The sequence below is a fragment of the Taudactylus pleione genome, unplaced genomic scaffold, assembly GCF_031769625.1.
Source record: "Taudactylus pleione unplaced genomic scaffold, aTauple2 ptg000066l, whole genome shotgun sequence".
Lineage (NCBI taxonomy): Eukaryota > Metazoa > Chordata > Amphibia > Anura > Myobatrachidae > Taudactylus > Taudactylus pleione.
This window is the reverse complement of record NW_028284468.1, coordinates 12,416,242-12,435,021: the sequence shown is the minus strand read 5'-3', so window position 1 is coordinate 12,435,021 and position 18,780 is coordinate 12,416,242. Positions and strand designations below refer to the sequence as shown.

Here is an 18,780-nt window from a genome sequence, read left to right as displayed (position 1 = left end):
TGTAATAATTGCATCTGAAACGTTGCACAGTAATAGATTAACAAGCTTGGATTATTGAGTACCCGAGTAGTGCTGCCTGTATCTGATTGTATGTTTAAGACTGAGCGGTCTGCTTAGTTTTTAGGATCTGCACCCCTGCTGTTGAACTTTTTGATGTGGAGTGCTGGTCTACTTGACTATATTTATGCTGAGCTTTTCAGCTCCTCCAAGAAATAAAAAGGTGGCACTGCAAACATACACAGTGACATATACACGCACACAGACACACACACTGACGCAGACACACACACAATAATAAAGCCTACACCCACACATACACTGACAAAGCCGACACACACACATACATACACACTGACAAAGCCGACACACACACATACATACACACTGACAAAGCCAACACACACACTGACAAAGCCTATACACACACACACATTTACACAGACACACACACTGCACTGACATAGCCCATACACACACACACTGACAAAGCCTATATACACACACACTGACAGACACACAAACTGCAGTGACAAAGCCTATACACACAGACACACACACACTCACTGACAAAGCCTAGACACACACACACACTGACACAGACACACACACTGCACTGACAAAGTTTATACACACACACACTGACAAAGCCTATACACACACACACTGACAAAGCCTAGACACACACACATACACAGAGACAAAGCCGACACACACACACTGAAATACACACTGACACAAACACACCTCTCACTTAATAACACAAATTCAGCCATATACTGTAAATATAGCGCTGGCATGGCTTATTGTAGATCACCTCTCCGCCCCCACCGGCTCCCCCCACATGTAATTCATTACACCCACCTGCGGTGCGGCTCTGGGAGAGAGCGCCGGTCACTGACTCACCCAGCAGGCTCGGATCTCTCAGCCTCCCACAATGCAAGGGCACCATGGGAACTGCCCGGGAGGAGCTGCGCGCTACCACTGCAGCTCCTCCTACAGCCAGCTCAGCCAGCAACAGTTCAGGTTCTTTACAAAAATAAAAATATTTTAAGCTGCGCTGCACAATTGATGGAGTGGCGTGCAGGTTGGGTTTCTAGGTGCTCGGAAACCCCCCCTGCGTGCGCGTATGCATGTGCTAACCTCCAAGAAAATGACAGGCACGCCATTTTCGCTGTGATTTGTGCAGTGGAGTCACAGAACCCTTAAGAGGTGAGTATGCTAAATGGACGCAGAGTGTGCAGTGTTAGCGCCCCTGGACCCGTCATAGATACATCACTGTTCTCATGGTGGTGACAGCAGATATTCATTGAAAATATGCTTTATTCATTTGAATTAACTTTTTTTTTACTTTTTGTATTTGTTCTTTTTATGTTTTACATTTAAATGTTTTTATTTATTTTACAAGTGTAACAGGAAAAAAAAGAGGTCAGGGCTTACAGTATATGGTACATGTATGAGCCAGCAAAGTCTAGAGCCACCAAGACTGCCCCGGTGTATAAGTAAGATTACTCTTCCTGCCGTCAGCCAGTATCACTCTGGCAATATTTCAATAAATTGTGGCGAAAACAGATTTTCTATCCCTGTGAGAAGTCGTGATAGAAATTCTGTGATATCACTATTTATGAATACATAGGGGCTTTGGTGACATCACTGAGGCATGGAGCACAAAGGGCCTCGTTGCAGAGATTTCTGCATTTTTTTTTTTAATACGAAGAGAGAAGCTGTTTGTTTTATAATGCAATATACGTAGGGTATTATGTAACATTTCATAATACTTCATCAAATCGCAACTAGAATGAACCGTTTTTATTTACTTAGGAACGTCATGGCTTCCCAGAATCCTAAGCTTAGTGAATACTCTACAGGCTATGAGCAATACTTAAAAAAGGATTAATAATTGTAGTGTTCTTGAGGGAAAAATAAATCGTAATTTTACTGTGAAACTGTAATGTATACATTTAAATAATCAAAGTTGCCTATAACAACTGGCAGCTGCAGATGTTCAGCTTACAGCAGATTTGGTCATTAATCGAAAATACAGCACTTTAATGAAAAGGTGCTTTGTCAAAAGCTTTTCATTGGAATGTACTTTTAACTGGGTGAAACTGACCCGATATTCCTCAGTCTTAGGGGTAAATTTACTAAGATGGGAGTTTTTAGAAATGGGGATGTTGCCCATAGCAACCAATCACATTTTAGCTATTATCTTCTAGAAGATGCTAGTTAAATGTTAAGTAGAATCTGATTGGTTGCTATTGGCAACATCTCCATTTCTAAAAACTCTCATCTTAGTAAATTTTACCCCTTAGAGTCAATCAGTGTCCTAAATCCACTTTAACTTTGGACTTATTCAGCAAAGAGCGACGCAGGAGGTCAGCTCGCTGGTCTGATCCTCAGAGGGATGCCTGTGACAGACACAGATATCAGCCTCCCTCAAGAGGAAAACAAGATATGAAATGTTAACGTGCCCGGCCTCTCAAACATTGGGAATGCGTCTTTCTTGTACATGGTAACTGTGGAAACGGATTCCAGAGTGTCTCACAAAGTGGTTGTCATAACGTGATTAAGTGACATGGTACTCGAATGGCATAACTGTGACTGTTAACCCTTCACAAGCCTTGATAGAAATTCCCACAGGTAGACAGTGGAGAGCACACACCACATGATGAGCTGGAGTAACAAGATCAGGTCACAGTGGCCTCGCTACGCAAGGACTTTTACCTCCACGATGCAAAATGTCATCTTCCCGGCGTCAGATTTCCCGTGTTTTGCATTGCCTAATAAAGTCCCTTCCTAATGATGAGGTGCCATTTCACACTGGAGACCGGAGGGAGAGGGTGTGGGTAGTATAGGGGCACTTAGTTTGTAATAAATAAAAAAACGATTAGAAGCACTGAAGGCAGGGGCACTGTGTACCGTATGCAGCACTCTATGGGGCACAAAAAAAAAAGCCAGATATGTTGTTGTTGTTTGTTACTAAAAAAAAAAAACGCCAACTGGGGCACTTTCTATCTAAGAAAAAAAAAACAGATTAGGAGCACTGTGTTTAATGGGCACTGTAGAGGCACTGTGTACTACTGCAGCACTGTGAGGCACAAAAAAAAACACCATGCAGCACTGTGTTACTTAAAAAGCCTACTGGGAATTTTTTTTATAAAACAAATAAAATTATGTCATCATTGCTATTAGGGTGCCACCCGGCTTATGTTAGAGGCGCTGTGAGGTAGTTTGTTGTGTGTTCAAGCCCAGTTAAAACTGTTTAATCTAAAACTTGTGTGTTAAAAAATATAACATCATTATTAGGGTGCCACCCAGCTTATACTAAGGACGCTGTGAGGGAGCTTGCTGTGTGTTCAGACTCAGTTAAAAAATTTTAATGATATAAAATTTTTGTGTTAAAAAATATAACGTCCTTATTAGGGTGCCATCCGGCTTATATTAGGGGCGCTGTGTTGTATGTTAGGGATACTGTTAAAATTTTTTAATAATATAAAAGAAATTAGAATACTGATATAGCTAAATATCTAGATCAGGTGCAAAAATATATATATTATGATAATCACTTGTTACCCGTATTGCAGCTCCCAACAAGGTTCTGAAAACACTAAATACACAACAGAAAAAATACACACAAGGGAGCACTATAATAAAAAGTTACAGATTAATTTAATATAGCATGATGCTAGAATATATTATACACCTTACATATAATAAAACCACTTAATATGGCCAAAGATAATTTAAATAAATTAAAAACTAATATAAAATAGGGCAAAATAACCTCAAGAAGAACAAATATAATAGAGTGGACTTTATATTTGTTCTTCTTGAGGTTTGTTCTTCTTGAGGTTATAACAACATCATTAGGGTGCCAACATTACTAGGGGCGCTGTGAGGCACTGTGTTGTGTGTTCAGTCACTGTTATAATAAATTGAAATTATACAAATTGTGTGCTAAAAAATATATCATCATTAGGGTGCCACCCTTATACTAGGCGTGCTATGAGTCGATATGGATCACTCGATAGAAGAGCAGGAGTAGCAACCCAGTACTTGTGCTGCGATTGTTGACAGCAGTCATGGTAGTACTTCAACATCTACTAAAGGTGGTCCAGGGTAAATAAAGTTTAAGAAAGGGCACCTGAAATCTAAATAATATTTCACAATGTTAAGCAAAACACCACCTCTAGTAAGAAAGGAAAAATTTACTGCCAAATAAATTAAAATTGCCAGCATTAACACCTTTACAGTAACTCAAACTGATACACTAAGCATCAATAGAATAGTGGAGGATTATTTTAATGACAATGTGCAAATTAGCAGGTCACAAAGTCCCTTTGAATACTGGGAGGAAATAAAGACCATACCATCTTGGACCGCTTTTCTTTTATTATGGGCTGTAGTTTTTGGGGTCATTGGTTGTATAGACAAACATTTTTATTTGTTATAGCTCTAACACATAACTTATTTGCAACACATTTTTAACCAGAAATAATGTGGTACCTCACAAAATATAAAATAAATTAACAGAATTATGGAGCATACAGTATGTAGTATTATTTAGTAATATAAAGAAGAAGATACAAGGCCATGTCTCAATTTTTTAAATCCATTAATCAATCGATAATTCATTTTTACCTGCCTTCCACTACATTCTCCACCTCCATTGCCTCTGAGGTATTTCCCCTCATAATCAGATTCTCTGGTGGACCTCATAAATGTACTACAAGGGTTGTTACCCAAATATGAAGGAGGGAATGGGGGTTAGTATGTCCAGCTTCTCTTGCAACCCTTGTCAGGGCAAAAATCCTCTGCTATATTAAGAACATTGTATTATTTTATGGCCTTTTCTTAGTTGCAGAAAAACAGATCTCACAAGGCTACGTCTCAAATACATTTATCTTTATCAATCAATCAATCAGTCAGTGTTTTACCTGCCTTCCACTACATACTCCTGGTTGGTTGGTTGGTTGGTACTTTAGCTCCGTCCACTTTATCTTTCTCCAAGGCTTAGTACATGGAACCTGGTAACTTCAGCAGAAGAAGGGGCCAACACATTATAGAGCAGCCAGGATAAGGTCCCTTTCAGGTTCTCTAGTTTCATAAGGATGAAAATTTGGGGTATCATGCAGAAAAATTAGCAATACCCGTGTCTACAGGAAGGAATGTCTCCTTATTTTGTTGTACATGTTGTGCACAGTATGTTTAAAGCTCTGATTCTCACACATTATTCTTAGTAACTCTACTTAAAATCTGTGATTTTGTTCTCAGGTGTTCCCTCTGGACCCCGGAATGTCATCTCTATTGTTAACGAGACCTCCATAACTTTGGAGTGGCACCCACCACGTGAAACTGGGAGCAGGGAAGATGTTACCTACAACATCATCTGCAAGAAGTGCCGGTCTGACCGGCGGGGCTGCTCAAGGTGTGACGACAATGTGGATTTTGTTCCACGGCAGATGGGGCTGACCGACACCCGCGTGTTCATTAGTAATTTATGGGCTCACACACTTTATACTTTTGAGATCCAGGCGGTGAATGGAGTCACCAATAAAAGCCCATTTCCTCCACAGCACGTCTCCATCAATATAACCACAAATCAAGCAGGTGAGTTCATGAGTTCATCCAGCAGTTTATTCAATTTATTTTGCTATACTTACCGAGAGTGCGGGCACAATTCACCTGCATCAGCACCCAATTAAGGAGATTTTCAAACCATTGTCAATAATTGTTCTGCTGTCCTATTGTTGAAACACAACATTAAATATGTCTGCTTCTCTGCAGCATTACTGTCTAAAGGAATTTATTTGTGGTTGGAAGCTGTACTGTTTGCCTGCCAAGGACTTTTGGGAGATGTAAAAGCACAAACTACCGTCTGTTTAAATTATGCTCTCTTATAGTAGATAACTTAAAATCAACATTAGCTTTTGCAGAGCTTTCAGTATAGGGCGACAGAAAAGGAAATAATTTAATTAGCATTCAAGTCATATGAACTTTTTTTACAAATTCTATCCTTTGTGCTTTGTGTCCTATCTCTTTGAAGGATAAGCTCATTGTCATAGATCGTGTGATGGCGCTGACTGTGGTGGTGGACAGTGCTGCAAGTGGTTGATGTTGGCTCAACTGAGTGACTTGTTTTTAGAAGGGACCCCAAGCAAGGGAGTAAAAGGGTTTATCGTGAATTAGGCACAGGCTGTGGCCAGGGCCGGATTAAGGGCCCCTGGGCAACAAACATGTGGGGGCCCCTATTAAATGTGACAAACTGGGGTTATGCACAATGGGGACCTTATGCAGAGCCCCCAGTAGTGTCAGTGCCCACAGTGGTAGTGCCCCGTATTCAGTGCACCCAGTAGTAGTGCCCCTTATGCAGTGCCCCCTATGCAATACTCCCATTAGTAGTGCCCTCTGTAGTAATGCCCTCTGTATAAATTCCCCCAGTAGTAATACCCCTGTAGTTGTGCCCCAAATAGAAATGCCCCCAGTAGTAATGCCCCCTGTGTGTGTCCAATAGTAATGCCCCCTGTATAAATCCACCAGTAGTAATACCCCTGTAGTTGTGCCCCCAATAGTAATTCCCCCAGTAGTCATGACCCCAGTAGTAGAGCCCTCTGTCGAAATTCCCCCAGTAGTAATGCCCCTCTATTAGTGCCCCCAGTAGTAATGCCTCCCCCTCCGAGTAATGCCTCCCCCCCAGTAATAATGCCTCCCCCCGAGTAATACACCCAGAAGTAATACCCCCCCAGTAATGCCCCCAGTAGTAATGCCTCCCCCTCCGAGTAATGCCCCCTCCCAAGTAATAATGCCTCCCCCGAGTAATACACCCAGAAGTAATCCTCCCCAGTAATGCCCCCAGGAGCAATGCCTCCCCCCTCCCCGAGTAATGCCCCAGTAGTAATGCCTCCCCCCGAGTTATGCCCCTTGTAGTAATGCCCAACCCCAGTAATGCCCCCAGTAGTAATGCCCCTCCACCCTGAGTAATGCCACAGTAGTAATGCGCCCCCCCACCCCGAGTAATGCCCCCAGTAAGCCACTTGCACTAAAAAAAATATAAAGCTCATACTTACCTTAAGCTAAGCCCTGCATCCACTGCAATCCGCTCGGCTGCTCCTCTGCACTATGGGAGAGACGTCTCTCTCTAACGTGAGCTTCAGCCTCCGACTCCGGCTGCCGCTGCGGGGAGGGAGCCGGGTGCCCGCTAGTTACGATCTCAGCGGGCACCTGGCAAATAGAGCCTCCCCGCGGCGCCTGGGTTAGGTTGGCCGGAGGAGGCAGAACTGGTTCCATCTCCTCCAGGCCACTTTAACCCAGATGAGTGTGGGGGCCCTTAACGTGTGGGGGCCCAGGGACAATCGCCCCTGTCGCCCTCCCGTTAATCCATCCCTGGCTATGGCAACCAAGATTACCCCACTAGATAGCAATTTACAGTGCAGAGCAAGATGATAATAGGAGAAACACAAACACAGTTGAGGACAAGCCATTTGCCAGGATGGGCTACACTTGTTTCAGATCAAAGTACAAACCAATGATCAATGGGGGAATTCAATTGAATGCAATGTTGAATAGCATCGGGAATGAGTGCCTGAAGCTATTCAATTGACCATGCTGTAAACCAGAGACTAGAGGATTTCTGCTTGCACCCTCCTGAGGTGCAAGCAGATATCTGACTCAACTAGTGCCGCGATGCTACTTGCGGGCTTACCACATATGCTAACAGCATCGCTACAGGCACTTACTGTGAGTTGGAGATTGCTGTGTACCACAAGTAAACCCTGTCATTATTGCTGCCAACTGCATCTGCCCACTTAAGTGCTGGGGCGTGATGCAGACAATTGAAGAGTTACAGACAATCATTCCTAGCACTATTCAACATCGCACTTAATTGAATTGCACCCAGTGTGACAAGCAGGCAGTCACAAGGAGGATGGGGGAGAGAGGGGGTGGGTTGGAGTGTCAGGAAGAGATGATCAGTAATAAGACAAGAAGACTGCCACAAGGATGGTCAAGAACAAACAAGCCAGTAACTTGTACAGTGTACTGCAGAATAGCAGAATTACTTGTTGCCCAGTAACTGACTGCACTATTAGCTATAGTTGGCATGCAGCTGCACAGTCTTTATATAAAACAATACATAGAACAAGCATCATTTAGGTGCTCCAAAGAATTGGAGCCCTGGGAAAAGAGGGCAGACCAGATAATGCTGCCACAAGCAGCAACTTCCATACACCCTTGTGGCCTTTTCATAGCCGGTATTAGTATTAAGTGTTCAAGAATGTACAGTATCTAATCTAATAAGTGCATTTTATTTAGGAAAGTATATCCTCCAAGTATCTAATTGGGCATTGCCCCACCTGACATTTCACATGCCCAGTGCTATTAGGTTTCAACTCATAATTGTGAAGAAAGTTTCATGCTACTGATTTTTTTGCACATGTAACAGCGGGGGCCCGGAAAAGACAGAGGACAGCTTACGTAAAGCCCAACAAAGTTTGAGATTAAAGTATTCTTAGATCAAATGAGATACACTGTGCTGCAGAGTTTACCTAACCTATTATTAACTAGAGGATACAAAAAAGTTCACAAAGGTGCAATTATTTTTAAAAAGCTGCCTAAAGAGCATGTTGATTAACATGTAGTTTCCAAGGCAACCAAAATGCTCTGTTGATGTTGATGGCTTCACACATAATGGAATAGATAGTGGCATCACAGAAAGAAATAGCTGTTATGCTAGCCTTTGTTATTCTAGCTTAATTTTACTCAGGCAGGAACAACTGCTCCTGTGAATGGGATAAAACACTCTCTAACCAGTTTGTGTGAGGCTGCAGGGCCGGCTCGAGGCACGTTCAACTAGTGCGGCCGGACAGGGACACCACCCCATAGACAGTGCACCCCTTCCAACCACCCCGATTTCAGCGGGACAGTCACATTTTTTGGGCACTGACTCGCTGTTTCACACACGGGACGAAGTGTCCCACGGGCGGTTGGAGGTTGAACTTGGGCACCCCCACCGCCGAAGCGGTGCGGGCCTCTGGAGAAGAGGAATGGACCCTGCATGCATGCGCGCGGCATCCTTAGTGCAGGAAGAGGGCTGGAGGCAGCCCAGCTACTGAAGGAGTGCTGGGCTTATCCCCAGCTTGACGTTAAATGGGAGGCGTGCCATACGGACACCTCCAAAATAGCGTAATTAAGGGGGTGTGGTCTATGGTAATTAGGCCACCACCCATTTAGAGCGGTTAATAGATGCCTCAGTCCCATTCTGCACAGGGGCAGCTCCTCCTGGAGCCAGCCCTGCCCGCCATGCGTTACTGCAGTAATCCACCAATCAGGCCTGTATGGTAGAGTGGCCAGACGGAAGCCACTCCTTAGTAAAACGCACATGGCAGCCCGCCTGGAGTTTGCCAAAATGCAGCTAAAGGACTCTCAGACCATGAGAGACAAAGATTGAACTCTTTGGCATGAATGCCAGGCATTATTTTTGGAAATAACCAGGCACCACTCATCACCAGACCAATACCATCCCTGAAGTGAAGTATGGTGGTGGCAGCATCATGCCGTGGGGATGTTTTTCAGCGGCAGGAACTGGGAGACTAGTCAGGATAGAGGGTAAGATGAATGCTGCAATGTACAGAGACATCCTTGATGAAAACCTGCTCCTGAGCGCTCTTAACCTCAGACTGAGGCGATGGTTCATCTTTCTGCAGGACAACAACCCTAAGCACACAGCCAAGATATCAAAGGAGTGGCTTCAGGACAGCTCTGTGAATGTCCTTGAGTGGCCCAGCCAGAGTCCAGACTTGAATCCAATTGAACATCTCTGGAGAGATCTGAAAATGGCTGTGCACCAATGCTTCCCATCCAATCTGATGGAGCTTGAGAGGTGCTGCAAAGAGGAATGGGCGAATCTGCCCAAAGATACTGTAAGTGTGCCAAGCTTGTGGCATCATATTCAAAAAGACTTGAGGCTGTAATTGCTGCCAAACATGCATCAACAAAGTATTGAGCAATGGTTGTGAATACTTATGTACATGTAATTTATTAGTTTGTTTGTTTTTTTTAATTAAATTTGCAAAAATTGCAAAAAAAAACTTTTTACATGTTGTCATTATGGGGTATTGTGTGTAGAATTTTGAGGACAAAAATGAATTTATTCCATTTTGGAATAAGGCTGTAACATAACAAAATGTGGAAAAAGTGAAGCGTTGTGAATACTTTCCGGATGCTCTCTACACTACCTTAAATCAGCGCATTCACACATAAAGAATTGGGGGGAGCAGAGGGAGCTCTCCAATAGCTCTTTTCATAGAGCTGCTAATGACATCGGAAGACGGTAGTTGCTATCAGAGACAACTTCCTAAAAGCTAAGCTTGTCAAATTGGAGAAGACGGATATCTCCTGCTTACCTTTCAGTCCCCATCTGACCCGCTGTCCCCATATTCTAGCATGGGGATCTAAATTCAAGCTCTGGAAATACAATTTTTTTTAATCTTGACTGCAGGAACCTTCGCCATCTTTCGATGGTTTTTGTTCTTGAGTCCTGGTCGAGAAGACAGATCCATTCGGATCCCTCCGCCACTGCTCGACTCCTTCCACCTGGAAGTTGCACATATGTGAAACAAAGTCCATGCAGGCGCTGTAGCCTTGCCAAGTCAGACTCAGCATTGCTAGGTTTAGTAGCAGTGAAAATATTCTCAGGGACAGCTGATCTTCAGACCAGCTTTCTCCGCGTCAGAGCAATGTTGAGGTGCTAAGGCACTCGCTGCAAGTTTAATATATAATAATTGGGGGCCGCTCAGCCCCTAATAATTAATATAATGTATAGGCCCCTAACACACCTATCTATGTCCTGTGCTAAATACCCTCAGTACCTAAATATGAGTCTTCATGTGGAAACTGCCGTTTCTGCATAAGTATTGGGGGAAAATATCTAATAAGCAGGCCCCCAAGTCTAAACACTGCATTTTCTATACATGTATATGTGTGAACCTTCTATATTTTGGAAGGGTTAATTCTGCTGTAACATTACCAGAATGTAGTTAAAACGTATGCAGGAAAATAAAGACAGAAGTAGATGAGAGATTGGCAAGCGCACAACGTATATATAATATACTCTTAAATATACGTTGTACAAACATTGACAATACTGCAGCATACAGCACTCCCACAGGTTGTACGAGGGAACAGCAGATATGTCTATAGAGCCTTCAATCTATTATGATTAAACTGCATTAAAATACCAGCAGGTAACACAATAATTGGCAAATTTTAAAAATACATAAATCAGTGCCTCTTATTGGATTCTCGCCAGCGATCGCAGTAGAAGGATTTATATAGAAGCTATTAGTATTGAAGCACATGTCTGCACCATTCTCCTTCACCTCCGGCCTATCTGTTCCTTATCTCCCGAGTCATGTTCTCCAAGCCAACATCCATCCATATTATCTAGGACTTGGTCGTCCCGTCATATTTATATTTGTGTCACATACATAACTAGTTTCAATATCCATTAATGCACACACATCCATCATGTCCATTCATAGCATCTCAGCACAGCCATTTATCTGTTTTACATCATGCAAGTGCTTCAAATTCACACACATTCCAGACATCCATTTCTCAATTAGCTTTTGCCTGTCCTTAGACTGTCCACTCCATTCAGACTTATGCCAGTCTAGTGTCTTGGAGATATGCATTATATGATGCATGTAAATCATGCAAGGCCTAAAGGATTCAGAACCATTTCACTAAACTGGGCTTAGCTGCACAAGTTAATTAGACCTACAGTACTTATTCATTATGACTTTGTAGTCTAAATTTACTTTTTTTTATGTCCTTGCACACTGTTTCGGTCTCTTTATTGTTCACATTTATGAGTGATAGAGCCATGTAGGATGAATGGCATGCTATGTTTTGCCATGGCAATGAAATGTGTTGGATACCAAAGTCTGTATCCCAGAGTCTGCACCTTGTAACACTGGACCTGTCACCTAAAGCCATACTCACTCGACTGGCAGTGAGTTTATCAGCAACTTCGACCTTTAATATCACCTGTATGCCGATGACACCCAAATGTACCTCTATTCCTCCGACCTCTCCCCTTCTGTACTCTCCTGTGTTGTTTATCGGCTGTCTCATTTTGGATGACCCAGAGCTTCCCTAAATATAATACCTCTGAAACTGAAGATATTGTCTTTCCAACAGCCAAGGTCCAATCACCACCCGCCCACTCCCAGTAGCCTTCTCTTCTCTGTTCTCAAAAACCGTTCCCTGGGCCTGATTCAGCAGTGCATACTAGTGCACTGCTGACCGCAGATTCCCGATGTTCGAGAATCTGCACAGGCGCATGATCCATTCTGCGAGTGTGCAGAATGGGTCCTGCTGACACGCTCACAGACCGACAGTGATTGACAGTCTGCTGCTGTTTGTGGGCCGGGAGGGGGTGGCGATGGCCTCCGTTTCCCAAAGCAGAGGCGCGTCGCCGCCGTTGCAGGGGAGGGAAGAAGCCAGGATCTCCATTGGCTGACGAGATTTCCTGGCCTCTTCCTCTAAACTGCGGCGGCCGGCAACTGGACCCCATGGGTCACCGCAGCCGGCCAATGTTACACAGATTATCCCATCTGCGATGGACAACGCAGCTCGTATAAGTAATGCACAGGAGGCGTGATGCCCACTGCTGCATTACCATATCTGCAAGGATCACAATTGCAAATCTGCCTGCGTGCATACATCATATATCTATAGTCTGTGTGCATAAATCATATCTATAGCCTGCGTGCATACATCATATCTATAGCCTGCGTGCAGATTTGCAATTACGATCCTTACAGAATCAGTGCCTCTGAGCGTCATCCTAAACGCCCTCCCTCCCTCCCTCATAGAGGAGTGAAGGGACCGCTGATGTGATCACTTCCCTCCGTACACATCGCAGATGATGTCCCTGCATGTGCTGTTTAATACATTCCAGCACTATTATTGCATACTGCAGTGTGATCATGGGGGCTGATATTGTGCCCAGATCGCATTCAGTATGTGATTATTTATAAATGGGCCCCAAAGTCCTTAACCACTCTTCCTCTCCCTACATCTCCAGCCTCATTTCCACACACTCCCTCCCACAGACTTCACTCAGTCACTGACTGCCGCCTCTCCACCTCTCTAATCATTTCTTCCCACCCCCGCCATTGGTATTTCTCTAGTACTTACAGTATGTCTAATGTACTCATGTCATATTGTTGTACTGTATGTTATATCCCCTATGTATTGTGCAGCATGTTTCCATTTCTTAAGGATTTTTCTTTGTTGGAATCTTTGTATATTTCCTCTGCCTAATTCCCATAAACTTGCCATCCATTTTACTGCCGCAGTGGTAGAAAGTTTACTGGAAAAGCTTATGGCATCTAACTAGGTCAAAATGTGACATGACGACAAGATCACAATATCGACATGGTCACCATGTCGATATGGCATTTTTGCATTGTTTAAGCCCTAACGTAACCCTAAACCTAAATAAAAAAGTATGTTGTAGCGCTCAACCTTCTCGTTCCGTCCAATAATATATAAATGGCTAATTGTCAAATGAATGACTAATTATCATTAAATTGAAACAAATAGATTCTGATGGTTTAAATTGAGTACCATGTACCAAGTTATAGTCAATGAAAAAGATAAGATAATGATATCTCATTAGCATGAAAATCCCATTAGGTAGAAATGTACAATGTAACAAAATGGTAACCAGTACGCGTATGTATCAAAGTATCTCAAAAATATTTATTCACTAAACCAAGGATAGTCAAAACTGGTGCACGAATATAAGATGGTCTCTGTATCTTTCAATCATGTAGGATGAGTGGTAAATTGGAAATCTAATGGTTAAATAGTTCCTGTCCAATGTCACTGCATAATCAAAACAAAACAATCTGCGGCGACCCGCTAATAAAGAAAAAATGGTGATGGTTGATGAATTACGGTGCCCGGGATGATGTTCCTGGGGTCAGGGAGTACGGTGTGGCCTTGATGGGGAGAGGCTAGTTCTCTACAGTGCGTGTAGCTACTTGGCATCAATGTCGGAGGGTGCCCGATATGTCACGCCACCTCCGACATACAACGCCACAGCGTGCGCTGAGGTCGGGGGCCGGGACACCACGGTCACACCGCTCATGAGAGTAATGTGCCGTGTGTCTCCCTTTGCCGACCTGGGACTCACCTCTCTACCCTGAAGGGCACCGCTCCTAGCCCTGCCGGCTCCGGCTTCCACACTTCTGCGGCGCTATCTTCCTGGGTTGGTCACGTGACTACGACGGTGTTGTACGTTGATGTCTCTTGGAGACAGTAGCTGTTGAAGAAAGGTTCCGGATCATCTATGAAGTGCACCTTGGTCTTACGTCCTTGGTGTAGGCAAAAAAGCAGATAACTTTGGAATCTTTAGCGTGTAGTGTACCCCAACGCGTTTCAGCCTCTAGGGCCGGCGCACGACGGAGCCGGATAGCGACGGGCAATCCGTCGCTCCGGATCTCGCACCCCAGGAGGCCGCTCCATAATAAAAAAAAAAAGACTCCCTGATTCAGAGCGAGCGCTCTGTCAGAGCGTCCGGTTCTGAATCAGGGCCAGAGCCCATAATTGTCTAGTGCACCCTGTAAATAAGAGAATTCATGGTTTTATGGCCCCCAACCTTCAGCTGGAATATAACATTTTACAGCCCTATTAGATGAAAAAAGTGGTGCAGCAAAAAAGTGAGATATAGGCTAAAGTGCCATAGAAATCAATGTGGGTGTCTTTTACCCAGTGCCTTCTAGGCACCCTAGGGTCTGTACACCAACCTGCTGCCAGCCTTCTGGCCAGACAGAGGACCATGTTCATGTTCATGATCAGAGGCATTTTCAAGCCCTCCTATGACAGTAATATACTTGAGCCAAGATGCCGTGAAGCGATGATCCAGTCGCTGGAGCTTTGAGGATCCTCACTGCATTATCCATGCTAACCACGCAACAGTGCCATAGCTATGAAGCCTGCAATTAACAAAACAGCAATCACGTTAAGTGCTTAATTTCAGGAAATTAACATCCTTCTTCAAAAGGATGGGAATAGAAAACAAAAAAGGCGGATTAGAGGAGAGCTGGGTAAACACAAGAAGCGTCGGCTTTCTGCCTCCCGCGTGCACTTCAGAGAGGGACCTCGTATCAGGGAGGTAAACAAAGCTGACCTCAGAATTGGAGCATTATGCAAAGCAGTGAGGAGCAAGATTGGAGCTCAGAGACGCCGGATCCTATGATTACCAACTTTAATTCCATAAGATGTGACGGCTTCATGTGATGCAATGTACTATTTAACCATCCACAGAGCACATGACACATCTGCTGTCATATTTCATTGTAACCCACAATCATCACACATTCATTTTCTCTTAACTACATTGCTATTCTGTAGTTCTTGGGTTAATTAGATTGAGATTACTAATTATAAAATAAACAGTTTGTGGTCAGATAAGTGTTACAGATAGCGTCCTTTTGTATAATTCACACTTACCTATTTATTACATCGGCTTTGCAGTGTAATCTCTATCTTTCTATGGTTTCTTCAAACATTCGCAATCTGGAAATTGTAATGTTGAAAAATATATAGTGGAAAGTAACGAATAGTGAAGGGTGCACTAAACAGCAGATTAGGCATTCTGAGCGATGATCTGATTTAATTGAGCTGTTAATTCTTTTCCTTTCCCATGTTCGTGCCTAACACTATTCTTGCTCCCAGTGCTCCCCGTCTGTTCCAACAACTCTCTGACTTTGGGTGCTCGCCCTTCTTTGGGTACATGAGTGCTGATCTACCTTCCCCTCTCTGTAACTCGCCTCCACTCGCCTCTAAAGACATGGGGTGATGCAGAGGTGGACGCAGGTAAAGCATTGTTTTACCGCTGCACATTACTGCCGGAAGACCCAGATCGAAGGAGATCCATGGAATCTTGATGGGTGTTTCAAGGCGGTGGCTATCCGTCGCGGGCGTGTTGTTGGCATGTTGGTGTCAGTGACTGCGTCAACGCAGTTGCACTGACACCAGCGCCGATGGTCACTTGAACATTCTGTGTCTGTCATAGACAGGTGCAATGTCTGATGGTGCATTCGATGGTGCGGCGATAGGGTGCCATTCGATAGGATGCCCAATCGACCACAGTATTAGCATAAAGACATTGAAGCGGCTGTGTCCACCTCTGAAACACCCCTACGGTGCGTTACCCAACCCTCGCACCCTGTCCATGTCATGCTTAGATTGTTGCTCTGTATTGTCCCAACGATCTGTCCAATAATAATAAGTCCTGTTTCACTCTTACCTTGTATATCCCCTGGGAACAAAGTCAATCATTGATGTTGCTTGGTGATAATGTCACAAACACAGGGCGTGATTCAGAGATGGGCACAATGCTAATGCTGACGCAGTTTGAGTGGTAATCTGCCCATGAGTGTTTGTCACACTGCGCATGTGTCACGTTTCATTACTGATGATGCTCACAGTGAGGATTTATTCGCAAAGTGAGTGACAGGCAGGGACCTTTTGTGGGCGGCAATGCAGAAGTGGCGACTCAAACGCAGGCGTGTCAAGACCATTTTGTGGGTGCATCTGTGCCTGCGCCTGAGATCCCGTATGGAGTCAAAATGGCTCCAGCATCTCAGTTTCCGCTGCCATTCTGCGCAACCATAGGGTCACTCGGAAGTATAATAATTGACTGATCTAGGACCGAGCTGCGTCTTTGTACGCAGCCGCTTAGTAAGCCGGTGGTGGGCGTCTCAACAGAAATCCAGGCAGCTTCGAAATTTTAAAATATTGTTGTGCACCCGCTACGTACGGAATCGCAGTCGCTCTGGCATTGGCGCCCATCTCTGAGTCAGGCCCAAAGATAGGCCATAGATAGGCACCTCCCCCATGCAATCACTGTGTGGAGCTTTGCTAATCGATTTAATAGGGAAGATAAGGCCAGGGGTTTTGTGAGGAAAGACAATGGTCATTTTTAGGTGCTACACATTATGGGAACTGAAAAGTTAATCTTACCCAGAAACTATCCCCCAAAGCAAAGCATTCTGAGTAAAAGATCACATAAATCTGTGGTGTGAAATGTTGATTCATCTACACTGAGTGACCTTAAAATAAAAGAGGGGGAGATGTACCAAACCTTCTAAAGAGGGCAGGTGGAAAAGTTACCCATAGCAACCAGTCAGCTTCTACCTATCATTTTATACAATTTACTTGATAAATAATAGCTACTGTATAAATTGATTGGTTGCTATGAGCAACTTCTCCACTTTCCTCATTAGAAGGTTCGATACATCCCTCCTTAAACAGTTACATTTAATGTGATGAGGACTCCACCCTTAGGGCTCCATTCAGAAGAAGCTGTTCATACTATGGGCCATATTCAATTTGAAGCGAAAAGTCCGTGGCTGGACCTTTCACCGTCATCAGAGGTTTTGGCTGCGATAAAGCATCGCGCTCATCCCCACATATCCCCGTATTCAATTCCAAAACAGCGAAAACGGGACCCGGCAAAAATGAAAACAGCGAAAAATCCTGTCATTTTTGGGGAAATCAGCCTGACACCCCTCAAAAGATGCTCTGACATGGGGTTCACTATGGGTACCCCCGAATAGCCCTGCTAAAGGTATTTGGGGTCTTTAAATGGTAAATAGGTGCTATTTAGCGTCTTTAAGCAAGTGGTGAAGAATAGTATTTACCACAGTTTTTTTTGAAAAATAAGTAGTCCCATCAAATTTGGGGTACATGAAAATGGATGTAAGCATATTTAAAAATCGCTAAAGTCAAGCTTTAAAATGCGCAAAAAACCGCACCTATAGCAAACACCTGCAATCAAAAAACACCTTCCCCATACTTGCAGACCCCCCTCAAAGGCTATTTCGCTAGTTTATGACTTTGTACCCCCACTTTGAACTTTTTCGCCCACATTTTCAAAGTGCTTTTTGGGGGTGTCTGTTTTTTTAAGAGTTTTTTTGCACAGTTAACATCAAGGGGGGTGTACAAAGGGTGCACAGTGGTTTTCGCACCTCTGCACCCCAAAACCGCAATTCTGCACTTTGTTCTGCCGGGTAACCATAGGCAAAACTTTTTCGCCTATTACATTGCATTGCTTTTTCGCACAGGCGAAAAGACGCTACAATTGAATACGGTGATAAGTGAAACCGAAAATGACGTCATCGGCGAAAAAGTTTAGCCGAGAATGGGTTTTCGCAGCCTATTTGAATATGGCTATATGTGTTATTTGTTATCAATATCAGTTTGTAACACTATAATTTGCAGATTGCTCAGGCTAGAAGGTACTGTGACCTAGAGCTATTCTAAATTACAGGCTATGAGCTGGAGAACAATTTGGATGCGTCTACTGTAAGCTTTGTGAGATCAATTATGAAGCACCAAATGGCGCTCCTCTGTGTTATAGAGCTTTAAATGTTCTGTGTGCCTCGAGTTGTGTCATTGTGCCGAGATGTCTGGCGATGAGTGTAGGCTTCAGTAACAAGACGGCCACATCTGAATAGAGGAGGAGCTTCCAGGAGCCCCTAGAAGGACTTCCTTGCCCATTAAGCTACAAATACATTTTAACACAATAATTGTTTTCCGAAATCAGTTGTTGTCTACAATTTCTTCCTTCTCCCTCTATTAACCTGCTCCTAGCTGGATCTGTCTTACACTGCACATTCTTGTATTGTGCTGCATTAACCCTGTGTTGTTTCACACCCTACTGTTCTATCTGATTAATAAACCAATCCATGTTTAATATATTAATCA

General features: G+C 43.7%; 1 protein-coding gene across 2 annotated transcripts in view; it reads left to right on the top strand.

The window, feature by feature from the left end:
* Positions 1-18,780, top strand: part of LOC148534446 (ephrin type-B receptor 1-B) — a 343,730-nt gene that overhangs the window by 244,278 nt on the left and 80,672 nt on the right. For both annotated transcript variants that reach the window (XR_015877634.1, XM_088466663.1), the window contains exon 5: positions 5,272-5,607. Coding sequence is in view for 1 of the 2 variants with exons in the window: in XM_088466663.1 (XP_088322789.1) it covers positions 5,272-5,607 (336 nt within the window). In the remaining variant the exon portion in view is untranslated. The remainder of the gene's footprint in view (positions 1-5,271; positions 5,608-18,780) is intronic.